At 38.8% G+C, this 15,047-nt stretch overlaps 1 protein-coding gene across 1 annotated transcript; it reads left to right on the forward strand.

Moving 5' to 3' along the window:
* The first annotated feature begins 308 nt into the window (after positions 1-308).
* LOC149012562 (adenylate isopentenyltransferase-like) lies at positions 309-2,071 on the forward strand. Its single transcript, XM_089159535.1, has one exon. It carries the CDS (start codon positions 836-838, stop codon positions 1,916-1,918), a length of 1,083 nt encoding a protein of 360 aa, XP_089015661.1. The 5' UTR covers positions 309-835; the 3' UTR covers positions 1,919-2,071.
* Positions 2,072-15,047: the final 12,976 nt, after the last annotated feature.

Raw genomic sequence — 15,047 nt, forward strand, 5'->3', positions numbered from 1 at the left:
ATAGACTCTTGAGGGGTCAATAAAAAAAAAAGCCACTTTCTCTTTCTCACGCTCACGTTGGGAAAGAGAAAAGACAGCTTCTGTTTGAAATTAGTGTTCCATCCTTATGGTCGGTACCAAAGGCTATGGCTGTGTGTGCCTCTGGGGCCTCTGGATTGACTGGTCTTCCTTCATGCCTACCCTATTAAAAGGCTTCGTTTGGGAGATTCTCATTCTTTAAACAATTAAACCCATTTTGGAGAATTAAAATACTCTTAAAATTGCATTTCCCTTTTTTAGTTTTTTTTTTTCTTTCCTTTTTCTCTTTCTTTTTTCCCCTTTTAAAAGAGTTCTTCGATATGAACATGCTCGCTCTTGTAATGTGTGAGTTGTCCTTCCTTCCTTCCTTCCGTGTGCGTGAGAGAAGTATACGCATGAGTAAATGAATGATTGCACCTCCACCTGCAACAACTGCAACTAGCAACTAGCAACTACGAGAGAGAGAATAGAAAAATCAAGAGATCATCAACCATCAGCAGCAGCAGCAGCAGCAGATTAAAAACGCAGACACAACAGACAGAAAGAAAAGAGAAGAGAAGGCAAGAGAAGAGAAGAGAAGAGAAGAGAAGAGACGAGAAGAGAAGGTTTTCGTCTCTTGATTCCAGAATATTGGCATTCGGCTGAACAGACAGACAATACATCTATACTTCTCAAGGGATTTCAGATTTTAGCCCAGGTTTTGCCTCATCATTAGCATCATCATCACCACCCACTTTTCCTTCCTTCCTTGTTTGCTTCCTTTCTTCTTTCTTTCAAATTTCTGTATGTCACGGAGGTGCCATAGAGATTGCTTCCTATGAGACTGCTTCCACTGTCAAATGGGTATTCCTCCTGCAAGAGTAGACCTCACTCGTCTTTTCACTTCCTTAATCTTATCCTCCCATTCCAAACCAAGCTATTCCGCGGAACACCCAGATGGGCTCGCATGGATTCCACCAACACCACCCCCACCCGAAGCCTCCTTCTTAGCAAAAAGGAGACCAAGAAGAAGCTCGTGGTCATCCTTGGAGCCACCGGGTCCGGCAAGTCACGCCTCTCCATCGACCTCGCAAATCGTCTCTCTCTCCCCTGTGAAGTCATCAACTCCGATAAAATGCAAGTCTACAAAGGACTCGACATCACCACCAACAAAATCTCAATGCCCGATCGCCGCGGCGTTCCTCACCACCTCCTCGGTTTCTTCGATGCCCACCGTGACTTCTCCGCTTCCGATTTCCGCTCTCTCGCCGACTCCACCATCTCATCCATCTCGGCTCGCCAAGGATTACCCCTTCTCGTGGGCGGTTCTAATTCCTTCATCCATGCACTCCTCGCAGAACGATTCAATCCCAATTCACATTTCTCAGACACCGTGATTACCAACGAATTACGTTACGACTGCTGTTTCATCTGGGTCGATGTCGGCTTTTCTGTTCTCTGTGATTACCTTCGTGTCCGAGTCGATGACATGTTTGAAGAAGGCATGTTAGAGGAACTCGCCGAGTTCTACGACCCGGATAAAGACGAGTCAAGAATAGGGATCAGGAACGCAATCGGAGTTCCCGAGTTCAATCGCTATTTCAGAAAATTTCCGCCATGGAAAAGAAAGAATGAAAACGATCTCGAGGAGGAGGAGGAAGAGGAAGAGGATTTGCAGAGAAAGAAGGGGGCGTTTGAAGAAGCAGTGATGGAGATAAAGGACAACACGTGCGAACTGGCGAAGATACAGATAGAGAAGATCCTACGGTTGAGAATCGCTCAGTGGGACCTGAGAAGATTAGATGCGACGGAAGCGTTCACGGCGGTGTTGGCTAAGGATACAGAGAAGAGGGTGGAGACTTGGGAGAGAGATGTTGTGGGCCCATGCGTGAAGATTGTGAAGCATTTCCTTCAAGAGTAGTTAGTTTCCCCCAACCTCCCTCTCTCTCGCTCTCCCCGTCCGGTTTCGTTTTGAAATACCCGAGTTGAACCGGCCAATTTTGAAGCACATGTACATGAAGAGAGTCAGTTGATTCAGGCTGAGGAAATTTTGGGTTCAGTAAGATAGAGTAAAAGAGAGAGAGAGAGAGAATTTTTCATAAGAAACAAAAAACCATTCAAAAAGTTTACAATTCCAGAAATATCTCTCTCTCTCTCTCTCTCTCTCTCTCTCTCTCTCTTTTTGTGTTCCATTCTGTATTTCTTTCTCTGCTTTGTAGTTATGGTGAGGTATCACAATTTGTGTGTGGAGAATGTGACAGCTAATCAGAGAGGGTGGAACAGAGCAGAGCAGAGCGGGGCAGAGCATTGAGCCTTGAGGGTCTGCTCTGTCTGGCAGTTGTCCTGTGTAGTGGCGGAGAAGCATTGCTGCTGTGACCTGCATACATGGGTTCATCCAAAAGGCACCTTTTTTCTGAACGTATTTCCAGGTTTGATACAGAGATACATATACATTATTAAGGATGTGTTTGGTATGTCTTCCAGAATGCCAAATTCATAATAGAATGAATGCCTTATGACTTGTTTGTACAGCAATGCAAAAATTAATCCTTTTTGTTGTTTCTACTTTCAACTTCTCAATTTCTCAATTTCTCATCTGGGTATTCCAGAACCTGATTAATTAGTTTGAGAGCTGTCTTCTAATACTTAATTCTCCATTCACCTGGCAATGAGTTGGTCTGGAACACCACTCTGTCTCTCTGTCTCTAAAAGACAAAAAAGGACATTACTTTTGAACAGAATCAAGTTCCAAACAGGTGAAAGCTCACTTCAAACTGTAAAACCTGCAATTTTTAATTCTGGGTAGTTATGAGCTGAGCCTGAGTGAGACCATTCAATCCAGAACTCCTAACCCTTTTTCTGATCTCTGAAACAGGGGACCAACCTCAGTCATAACAAACAGAGAGAGTGATAACGGGTTACTGAGAAGACTTCAAACAAATAAATGAATGAATGGATGATAGATTGTTTGCCTCTCCTTTTCAGTCCTTTTCCCTTTTCTGACTCTAGTTCCCAATGTCACCTTCATCATTCCATTTTTATGAGTCTTTTAAATACAGTTCCAACTTCCAGTCTTACACAATAACCCCAAACTGTTAGAAAGTCAAAAGGAGCTCAGAAAAGAGATGGAAAGAAAAGAGAGGCAATAATGAGTTATGAATTAATGAATTTGAAGCTTGATAAAGATGGAAAGGGAATTTCTTTCTTGGTCTTGGAAACATGAATGAAAATATATTATACACCTCTTAGCCAATGAATCCACTGGAGGAGATGTTGCATGGTTTTTTCAGTAAATTACAATCAACAAAGACTCAAACACTATTTTCTCATTGTCATTGTAAGATCCTTTTTAAAAGTTAAGCTAAGCTAATCAAATATAGATTAATGGTATTTGAGTTTGATAATGACAAAATAAGAAAAAGAATTTCTTTTAAGGTCTTGCAAATATTGATTGCATAGAGATAATAGAAGAAAAGTTGCCTGATTTTTCAACAAGTTATTAGTCAAATGAGGAGAAGGTAATGGCGTAATGATCAGTTAATCACAGTTTTAAATAACCTGGAATCAAGATACCCAGATGGTTTCTCAGTAAAAATTACTGATGTAAAACTATGTATTAATATACTAATGTATAGATTTCAAGGCCCTCATGGTTTAATTACCAAGTGGTGTTGTTTAGGTTGGCAACACACCTTAGTGCTCTTACCACCTCTCTGTCTCATTGATTTGAAAAAAAAAATGAACCACAGGTCAAGTTGGATTCTGCAACTTTTATTTTCAAGCAAATAAAAGAGCTAACCTTCTATTAATTCAAAGTAACTTGAATTCCCTTCTCTTAAAAAACCCTAGTCACTGACTTTCACAATAAATATTAGTCATGGGATACACGTCGCTTCTGAAGTCAATGATAGCATAAACACTAGATCTTGAATCTTGATGGAACTCCTTAGAACAAAAGCATTCACATTTTGATATTTGATTCAAACATTGACTAAGTAATCAAGAACTATCTTGAATCAATTCAAAATCAATTAATGGACACATTGTTTACATTAAGAAACTTAAAGAAAAAAGGGGGGGGGGGGGGGTGACTTGTAGTTATTAAATAAACTGATTGGAGATGGATTCAAGGTTACATACTTTGGTGAACTTGGTTCTAACAGATCTACACATAAGAGGTATATCTATGGGTTGTTCTAGCACTCCATGTTTCAAATCAGAGAATGATGAAATCATGAAGATGAAGGTTAAGGATCAACTTTCTTTGGACTCAACTAAGTGACAATCAGTCATAAAGTTAACCGACCAGGCCTTCGATTGTTCCTTCCATGGAGAAAAAGAATAAAATTGGAAGACTTCCTAAGATGCAATGTGCATAACATATTTGGCAATTGGAGCCAATCTTGAGGACTCGTGAGAGCCGCTATTATCACTAAAAGTGAGAGAAGACATTTTTTTTCTTTTCAGAAAAGCGAAAATGAAAAAAATGACATTATAATTTACATTCGAAAGAAGCGCTTTCCCTACACTTCTTCACGAATAAGAGCCAACGATGCAAAGAGACACAAACAGTCTAGAACCACCTCATTGAGCCAACCTCTTGGTGATATGATAATATGATACCTATATCTATGCAAAGAATGATCCTCCCATTAATTTATACATGAATTTGAGAAGCATTAATATGCATTGTGAGAAATTTTGTTTGGATCAAGACATATAGGTATGAATTGGATAGAAGGGTTTCTTTTAATCATTGTAACTTATCTAGTTTGAGTTGATAAGTGCCTAACATGGCCATAGAAGTGGAAAAGATTTTACTACTTCTAAAAGTTGAGATGAAAATCCCTTGCAGACTAGGACATCTCATAGAGTCTCAAAAAGCAACTACAAGGTAAACATGCTAAAGAAAATTGGCAAGCCACCACTATTTCTTGAATTGGAAAATCAATCACCATGATGATTATATACAATGAGACAAATTTTTGCACTGAAGTCCACTATATTGTTCAAGCTTAGCTTTTTTTTGCTCTTTTTGTGAAATCTCTCAGATTTCTAACATGTTTACCCGTGATCTTAGGACTATGAACCTGAACTTCGAGTTGGCGACAACTGTGAGCCATTCGAATCGAGCCCGAAAGTTTGGAAGTAGACCCTTGTGATGACTCGACAACTCTCCTAGAGTTTAAGAGAAGAGAGAAGATCAATCACGATGGCATTAAAAGATGATTTTGGCATGTCCGTAGTCCGGCGATGGAAAGTCTGATTGACAAGATTAAGGTATCCAAAAGTAAATAATCAAAAGACCTTTCATCCAAACAAAAAATCACCGAAATCAGAGTCCATTTGGGGGTCCAACCATGGACTGGTCGGTTGGACCAGTCGATAGCCCCAATCCCCCATCCCTTTTCCAGCTCCGGGACAGAATCGAGATTTCAGGTTTTTAAACCCTATCTTAAGTTGTAGCTCACCTCTAAACGTATTTTCTAATGCTAGAGTAGGACTAAGGTTTTGGGAAGAGAAGAAACCAAGGAGAAGACTTATCCAACCAAAGGTGCTTTGTGATTCGGATCGTTACGGGAACGTTGAAAGAAGTGAGAATTCTTAAACCCTTCTATTTAGACACGGTTTTGTGGGATTTCCTCACTCCTTTGTGGGATTGTGGTAGTGAAAGCATGTTAGGTTTATTGGATGCTCTTGAATTATTGTTTTGAAGTTGCTCTTTAGTATGAGAGTCGTTGGTGCGAATCCTTGCAAAAGATTTCACATTTTGACTCCTCAAAACCGCGGTGGGTGATTTAGGAGAGCCAAATTTAGGGCTTTCTGATCTAGATAGAATTGAATCAAATTAAAGGTACCCTTAGGATCCTTTTACTGCCAGTTAGACTTTTCCAAAATTTTGTTTAGATTCGACTTCAAATCGGTGGCGAAATAATGACTTTTTTCCGAATTAGGTTTTAAACGGCGAGTTTGAACCTAATTTTCAGATTGGGTTTTTGTGGGAAGATTTTGGGATATATTTTGAACCCAAATTAACTTCTAATTTATATTTATTAATCATCTTGCATGAATAGGTTTATTTATCTTTTAGTCACCAACTTGTGAGAGTGAATTTTGGATTTTGGAGAAAAGAATCAAAGTGAAAGGTGATGAATGACTAATCATGTTTTGTATAATTAATTGTTGTTATTTTAAATACTATTGTTGATATAAATTATTGTAAATCTCTATCTACCATGAGATACTTATGTGTGACTTTGCGCGAACAAAAGGCAAGGTTGGAAAGTATTAGTTTTTTTTTATTTTATTTTTATTTTTTATGTTGAAACCCTAAAATTAGTGATAAGAAAACAATATGAGAATGTATGAGATGAATGAGATTGGATGAATTGAGTTTTTCTTTTATTTTTGAATCTTAAATATTGATATGAGAATGTATTAATTAGATTTACTTCGTTTATCTTATGTTACAAACTAGGATTGTGGGTTCACCCATTACTCTAGTAGCGTTATAAGATTGCATCTATACAAATCACATGATTGATAAGTGTATAGAAGTGTTGGGCTAGGAATCCTTATGAGTACTACTACCCTTCCGGTAAGGGCATTGAAGCCGGTTAACCCGTGATGTCACGACCCCAGTTTTCATAGGCTTGGTGGGGCCCACATCATGTACCTTCCACTAGGGCACGTGACAGTTCATTCCTTAAAAGAAACCTATTTTTAACTACTAAAACCAGACTAAACATTCTTTAGCACAAACAAACAACCTGTCTGATAATTTGCCTCATAAACATATATATGTACACAGTCTAAAGTCCGGTTATATTTACATTTGACCTTTCAACAGTGTCTAGATCAATACATGCAGTCTCAAAGAAATATATACATTCACTGTCCAGTTATACAAACATCAAACGTAACGAAATGAATGAGATTACATCTTCAACTTTAAAGGCATTGAGATGGCAACACCTTGCCTTTATCATGAATCTCGAGTACTGTCAACATTTACAATAATGAGCTTTACGGCCCGAGAAGCAATAAAGACAACCATGTAAGTAAGTCGGGCAATTTATCATGTATCAATCATCACATCACTCACCGTCATCAAAATCATATAACATCATACATTCCAAACTTTCCTTTCTTTTTCCTTTTCCTGTTCATTTTTCTTTTTCTTTTCTTTTTCCTTTTTCCTTTTTCCTTTTCCCTTTTCTTTTACTTGCATTTCAGTTATCTGACATTATAGTCTTGAGCCTAGGCAAATCCAGAGGATGCACATATCTCTTCACCACCGAAGTGGCTTCTGTCTCTTCACCACCGAAGTGGCTTCAGTCTCTTCACCACCGAAGTGGCTTCGTCTCTTCACCACCGAAGTGGCTTCGTCTCTTCACCACCGAAGTGGCTTCGGTCTCTTCACCACCGAAGTGGCTTCAGTCTCTTCACCACCGAAGTGGCTTCTAGGCACAAGGCCTTGTACACCTCATGGATTTCCATCAGCATAGACTCAATCTTTTCACTTTTCAGTCTTGCTTCATGCCTTCCCATTTGGGTACATAAGTACCCGGGACTTCTGTAAGCCATTACATTTTATTCCTTTTTCTTTTACTCTTTTCATCTTCAATTCCAGTATTGCATTACCATGCTCTGCCCATTTCAATATACATTCAGTATCATATGAGTAAAGCTGGACACAATTCCATATAATTCAATCATTTAAACATGAGAGCATGATATCATTCAATCTCATCTGAACACAGTTCATGCAGTTCCATCATTTAAATATGAGAGCATGATAATTTGCATTTAACATGCATAATCATTCTTTCAAATGCATAATTAACAGTTCAAGAATACTATCAACATTTCATTTCAAGCAGTTCAATCAAATCATTGAGCTGTCATCCAATCCCATGCATTTTCGCACAATACACAGAAACATATATCATGCACTTTCCATAAATTGCATCAACGAATACATAAAATAGCTTTTATGTTATCATGTGCATGCTACATATCTATTAAAGGAAAACACCCACTTATCATACATAGGTTGGTCAATATTACTTACCTATTCCGTGCGTGTCCTGACCTTGGTTCCATCATAATTCGCTCTCCTTGCATCTCGATCGATCAACGGAAATTACGAAAACGCAGGAGCCAACAGGGAATTTTCCCCTTTTATATTATTTCCTCTTCATTTTCTCTCTCCTTCTTTCTCTCTCCTCTTTTCTCTCTCCTCCTACGGTTTTGCACTTTTCCTCTCTCTCCTCTCACCACTTCTTCTCCTTTCCTCTCATTTCTCTCTCCTCCCTACGGCTTCTCTTGTCTTTCTCTTTTCACTCCACTCCCTCTCTCTCCTCTTCTCCCACTTCTTCTCTCCCCACATTTCATTTCAAGCAGTTCAATCAAATCATTGAGCTGTCATCCAATCCCATGCATTTTCGCACAATACACAGAAACATATATCATGCACTTTCCATAAATTGCATCAACGAATACATAAAATAGCTTTTATGTTATTTATATCAGATTCAATCTCCCATGAGACTTTTTGACCTGAGTGACTGATCCACCGTACTTTCATTAATGGTATCGCTCTGTTTCTCAATTCCTTTTCCTTCCGTTTGAGTATCTCAACTGGTTCATCTTCATAGGGAAGATCTTCTTTCAAATCCAACGGTTCATATCGTAGCACATGAGCAGGAACTGCTACATACTTCTTCAGCATAGAAACATGAAACACATCATATATGTTGGACCCCCCATCTGTCTGAGGATGAAGAGCTGTGTAGAAGTTTAATCATGATCTGGAATTACGATTCAACACAATAGACTTGGGTACTCTATGTAACCTCACAATCTCCTTCACATATAGTTTAGTCAGCTTGTCTAGGGAAAAATCAATCTGGATGGGTAGAAAAGGGGATGACTTTGTTAGTCTATTCACAATTACCCAAATTGCATTATAACATTATGGAGTCCTTGGTAAGATGTTCCCACTTCCACTCAGGTATGTATAGGGGCTGTAACAAACCCGAGGGGCGCTGGTGTTCTGCCTTTACCAATTGACAAGTCATGCACTTCTGTACATACTCCGCTATCTCCCTCTCATTTCTCTCCTCTGCTTCCACTCCTCTCTCCTCTTCTCCACGTTCTCCTCTAAGGCCTTTAATGGCTGCCCTTTATCTCTATTTCCCTCTATGCTTCACTTCACTTCACTTCCACTTCTCTTTCTCTTTCTTTTCTACGGTCTTCCTCTTCTCTCTCTTCTCCTCTCCACTTCTCCCCACTCCTTCTCTCTCCTCTGCTATTCTCCCGCTTTTCTACTTCTTCTCTTTCGTGTTTTCTCCACTACGCAGCAATAATCCCTCTTCCCAGTTTCTTCAGTCGGTCCTCTTCATGAGTCGGTCCTCTTGAGTCGGTTGGGTAAATAATATAATATATATATAATATATATAATATATATTAATATAATACATGTATAAATATTAAATGGCTCATGTTTAAATGATTGAATTATATGGAATTGTGTCCAGCTTTACTCATATGATACTGAATGTATATTGAAATGGGCAGAGCATGGTAATGCAATACTGGAATTGAAGATGAAAAGAGTAAAAGAAAAAGGAATAAAATGTAATGGCTTCTGTAAGTCCTGGTACTTATGTACCCAAATGGGAAGGCATGAAGCAAGACTGAAAAGTGAAAAGATTGAGTCTATGCTGATGGAAATCCATGAGGTGTACAAGGCCTTGTGCCTAGAAGCCACTTCGGTGGTGAAGAGACTGAAGCCACTTCGGTGGTGAAGAGACCGAAGCCACTTCGGTGGTGAAGAGACGAAGCCACTTCGGTGGTGAAGAGACAGAAGCCACTTCGGTGGTGAGGAAGGCTGAAGCCACTTCGGTGGTGAAGAGACAGAAGCCACTTCGGTGGTGAAGAGATATGTGCATCCTCTGGATTTGCCTAGGCTCAAGACTATAATGTCAGATAACTGAAATGCAAGTAAAAGAAAAGGGAAAAGGAAAAAGGAAAAAGGAAAAAGAAAAGAAAAAGAAAAATGAACAGGAAAAGGAAAAAGAAAGGAAAGTTTGGAATGTATGATGTTATATGATTTTGATGACAAGTGATGTGATGATTGATACATGATAAATTGCCTGACTTACTTACATGGTTGTCTTTATTGCTTACTGGGCCGCAAAGCTCATTATTGTAAATGTTGACAGGTACTCAGATTCATGATAAAGGCAAGGTGTTGCCATCTGTCAATGCCTTTAAAGTTGAAGATGTAATCTCATTCATTTCGTTACGTTTGATGTTTGTATAACTGGACAGTGAATGTATATATTTCTTTGAGACTGCATGTATTGATCTAGACACTGTTGAAAGGTCAAATGTAAATATAACCGGACTTTAGACTGTGTACATATATATGTTTATGAGGCAAATTATCAGACAGGTTGTTTGTTTGTGCTAAAGAATGTTTAGTCTGGTTTTAGTAGTTAAAAACAGGTTTCTTTTAAGGAATGAACTGTCACGTGCCCTGCTACATATCTATTAAAGGAAAACACCCACTTATCATACATAGGTTGGTCAATATTACTTACCTATTCCGTGCGTGTCCTGACCTTGGTTCCATCATAATTCGCTCTCCTTGCATCTCGATCGATCAACGGAAATTACGAAAACGCAGGAGCCAACAGGGAATTTTCCCCTTTTATATTATTTCCTCTTCATTTTCTCTCTCCTTCTTTCTCTCTCCTCTTTTCTCTCTCCTCCTACGGTTTTGCACTTTTCCTCTCTCTCCTCTCACCACTTCTTCTCCTTTCCTCTCATTTCTCTCTCCTCCCTACGGGCTTCTCTTGTCTTTCTCTTTTCACTCCACTCCCTCTCTCTCCTCTTCTCCCACTTCTTCTCTCCCCTCTTCCTTTAATGGCTTCCCTCCACTTTCTCTATTTCTCTCATTTCTCTCCTCTGCTTCCACTCCTCTCTCCTCTTCTCCACGTTCTCCTCTAAGGCCTTTAATGGCTGCCCTTTATCTCTATTTCCCTCTATGCTTCACTTCACTTCCACTTCTCTTTCTCTTTCTTTTCTACGGTCTTCCTCTTCTCTCTCTTCTCCTCTCCACTTCTCCCCACTCCTTCTCTCTCCTCTGCTATTCTCCTGCTTTTCTACTTCTTCTCTTCTGTGTTTTCTCCACTACGCAGCAATAATCCCTCTTCCCAGTTTCTTCAGTCGGTCCTCTTCATGAGTCGGTCCTCTTGAGTCGGTTGGGTAAATAATATAATATATATATAATATATATAATATATATTAATATAATACATGTATAAATATTAAATGGCTAATGGGCTTTATTATGGGCTTGTGGGCCCGCTGTAATATCATATGCAGGGCCCACTTTCAGGTGCTAATATTCATACCTCTAGGTCCAGAAATTTACGCTGATCATTTCCTCGCTTTCGGTTCAGTCTAATTCCACTGTTGTGGGACCACAAACGATGTCTGACCTCGATCACAATGACACGTTCGCCCACAATAATAAAATAATACTAGAAAAAGATGCAGGGCATTACACGTGATGTTAGTGGTTAGGTCCTGAGTACGAGCAGACCCACTATCATCATAGAGAGGTAGGGTTGCATAAAATAGACAAGGGCTCCTGGGCGCTCAATACTGGTAACCAACCCATGAGAGGACATAGAGAGCATTCTGTCTATTATATGTAGATGACCACTGGGTTACAGAATGGGATCCAATAGATGCCTCTTGTTGAGGATTTCATTCATAGGTGTGAAAGGTATTGAACCAAAAGGGCACTAGGCATGAGGCGATATATCCGGACCATATATAGTACGAGACGTATGACCTTGTACTGAGCTTAGGATTATCTTTAACACGTGTTAAATCTTATACCAAAGGGTGATGTGAGAGAGTGGTGACCTATACCCCAACCATGGCTCGATAAGACTTTACCCAACAACCGCAAGACTACATGATAGAGTAGGAACATCATATCATCATCATGCATATTTTTATTTATATTATAAATTACATGATTATCTTATGATTTATGATGTGGAAATTGGATGAGTGTATGACATGGATGTTAGTTAACCTCACTGGGTTCTATGAACTCATTCCTTTATTTTGTTTGTTCTTTAGACTTCTCTACAGGTTATGAGGACCCCACTTCCATTGAAGATCCTTTGTCAAGTAGTTACCAGGAGGGCATGATTGGAGAAGAAGTGGATGCACATGATGCTTTTTGTTCGTGTCAGGATTGTTCCTATGGAGTCACCTTCCATTAGATCTTTACTTAAACTATTTTCCGCTGTAGACTTTAAACTTTCTTTTTTCTTAGAACTTTGATGTTTAGTTTTTTATTTGAAGTTTTGGTCGGTTGTAATTATTATCTTAAATTTGATAATTTAATACTTGAACTTGATTTATTCTTGTCCTTTTGATTATACTATGTCATATGTTGTATGAAATTGTCACTGAACCTAGGACTTGCGGTGTATCACCCCACGGATATTAGGGTATGACCGGATCAGGCTGGGTGAGGTGTGACACTTTTTCTTCTTCTTTTCTTTATTTTTTTTTAAGGAAGAATTTCATTAATAAAATGCTTTCAATGATAAAATTCAAGAATTGAGAGACCAAACAATGACATTCTTACAATGTAGAACAAAGTTGGGAGATTTTAAAATTTGACAATTTTTTCTGGGATTTGGAAACAGCAGCAGCAAGAGGAGCAATCGCACCAGAGCTATTCGACGTGGGCAATGGTTTCACTGGTGCCGATGCTGGCGCAAATGGGGTTACGGCTGGTGCTGGATCGCTGGTAGCCTAGTACTGGTGTAGCCATGCAGGTGGTGTTTTGGCCAGAGAGGGCATTGGGGGCAGCAGCTATGGTGGTACAGACGTACAATAGCTGGAGCTGGTGCGGAAACTGGTGGAGGCAAGGCTAGAGGGCTGTTCTCCAACCGAATAGTTGACCGTCGGCAATATATCGCCGATCAAGTGTAAAATTCGTGTCGCCCCCCAGCGACATGTCGAATAATCGCCATGTGTCGGTAATATATCGCCGACACACGGTACCTCAATTCAATGATAAAATTCAAAAATTGAGAGACCAAATAATGACATTCTTACAATGTAGAACAAAGTTGGGAGATTTTAAAAATTGACATTCTTAGTCAAATTTAGAAGCTAGGTTCATTTCGAAGGGTTTAAGATTCTAAAAAGATTATATGATCTCGTCAATATCTGAACAATTACAATAAGTTATAAGTTTTTTTTTTTTGAAGAGGGGGGGGGGGGGGTTCAAATGTAATTTCATTGAAAGCTCTTTAGACTAACACTAGAGGATAAAAGAGAGGAGTTAACAAGACAAGTTGGAGGGGACTACCGCCAAATACGATTGAGCTGAGATTTTCTAGCAGCTTTGGCCAGGATATCAACTTGAACAGTACAAGATCTGCTAATATAACAAAAAAAAATACACAATTAAAAGAAGTCGAAAGTTTCCTGATACCTTGGATCAGACCATAGTTTGGCCAGTCAAGAGACTGGGCCTAGCCATTTAATTTAAGGCCTTTATGGCTGGGAGACAATTGGAATAAAAAATAACCCGATTATTATGAAATTCTAAGATAGCAAAAATAGCAACCCTAAGAGCTTCAACCTCCATAACAACTACAGAATAACCAAAACCAAAGTTCTTCTATTTTGACCATCAGAGTTTGAGCTGAAAATTATCTCTTTACCTTCTAACAAAATTTGAATATATTTTTTGAAAAATAAATATTTCATTCACATTGATGCTTTTATGAATATTCTCATTGATTCTTATGTTGATATAGAGATTTTTATGATCCAACAATGATCTCTTATCTTAAAATCAATATAATAATTTTTCGTAAATTAAAAAAAAAAATCTGATATACATATTAGGTGGGGGCAACCAAAAGGTATTGTATGATCCAAACCCTAATTCAAATTTTACACCCCTTCCCCACAAAAAAAAAATCCAAAGAAATGGTTGGTACCCTTGCGCAGTTGAGAAGGTGGATGATGATGGCCATGGAATTTGTGACAACCAACATATTGTGGACCCCACCACAAATCACGTGTGATAATATGATATTTAGAAAGGTGGGCATAGAGCTACTAGTATTGATATAACAGCTAAAACATGTCATACCATGCATGAATGAATGAATGAATGTGGGGACATGATTATGGGGGGGTTTTTTTAATTAAGTTATTAATTAATTTAATGATAAGATAAAAACAAAAGCAGATTCCTTGTTTGGATGGCAGCATGGGACAAGATCCAAGAAGAAGCATAAAAAGGAAGAAAAGACAAAAAGACAAAAGCATTTCGATCGATGAAGAGAGAATTTTAGGAGAAAACAAACTACCCTTTTCTAATTTCATCAAATACATGCTTTACAAGTTACAACTTACAAGTTACAACCAGGATTAATTATTAATCTCTTTTTTTAAAGAGTAATTATTGAAAAGATTACTGGATTAGGAAGGAAGAAATGAAGATTAACTATAAAAGGTGGGCCCTTGGGAAAAGTGAGTACGGTTTTGTCAGAGATTCCAGTCCACGGCTCCATGCGCGTGCGGCTGCTACGCGTGATCCTATAGTGTGTTTCTTATTATTATACTGTGCTGCGGAGCAGTCTTCACAGTCCAAACAGTATATTTTGTCTGAATTCCAAGTTCCAAGGCGCATGATCTAACAGTCTATTTTTTTTCTGGTACAAATAGTGTATTTTATAAATAGTGCCTACTGCCTAGGGTTGGGTTTTGGGTTATTGGGTATAGCCCAAATCTGGGCAAATCCGAACCCGGCCCACTATGGCAATGGGTAAGTACGATCTATTTCTGAATATTAACAAAATGGATTACAGGAGTGGATCACACATGGATCTCAATCCTGTTATATATATGGTTGAGAAGCGTCAGAAGAGCACATGAGAAAGTATGTTTCTCTTTCTTACCTAACACCAAAGGAAATACATAATTCT

Source organism: Hakea prostrata, chromosome 6 (genome assembly GCF_041222555.1).
Source record: "Hakea prostrata isolate BN-2017 chromosome 6, UWA_Hpros_2, whole genome shotgun sequence".
NCBI lineage: Eukaryota > Viridiplantae > Streptophyta > Magnoliopsida > Proteales > Proteaceae > Hakea > Hakea prostrata.

Bases quoted from the DNA above. Each gene is read 5' to 3' on its own strand.
- LOC149012562 (XM_089159535.1), top strand. From the start codon at position 836: ATGAGACTGCTTCCACTGTCAAATGGGTATTCCTCCTGCAAGAGTAGA.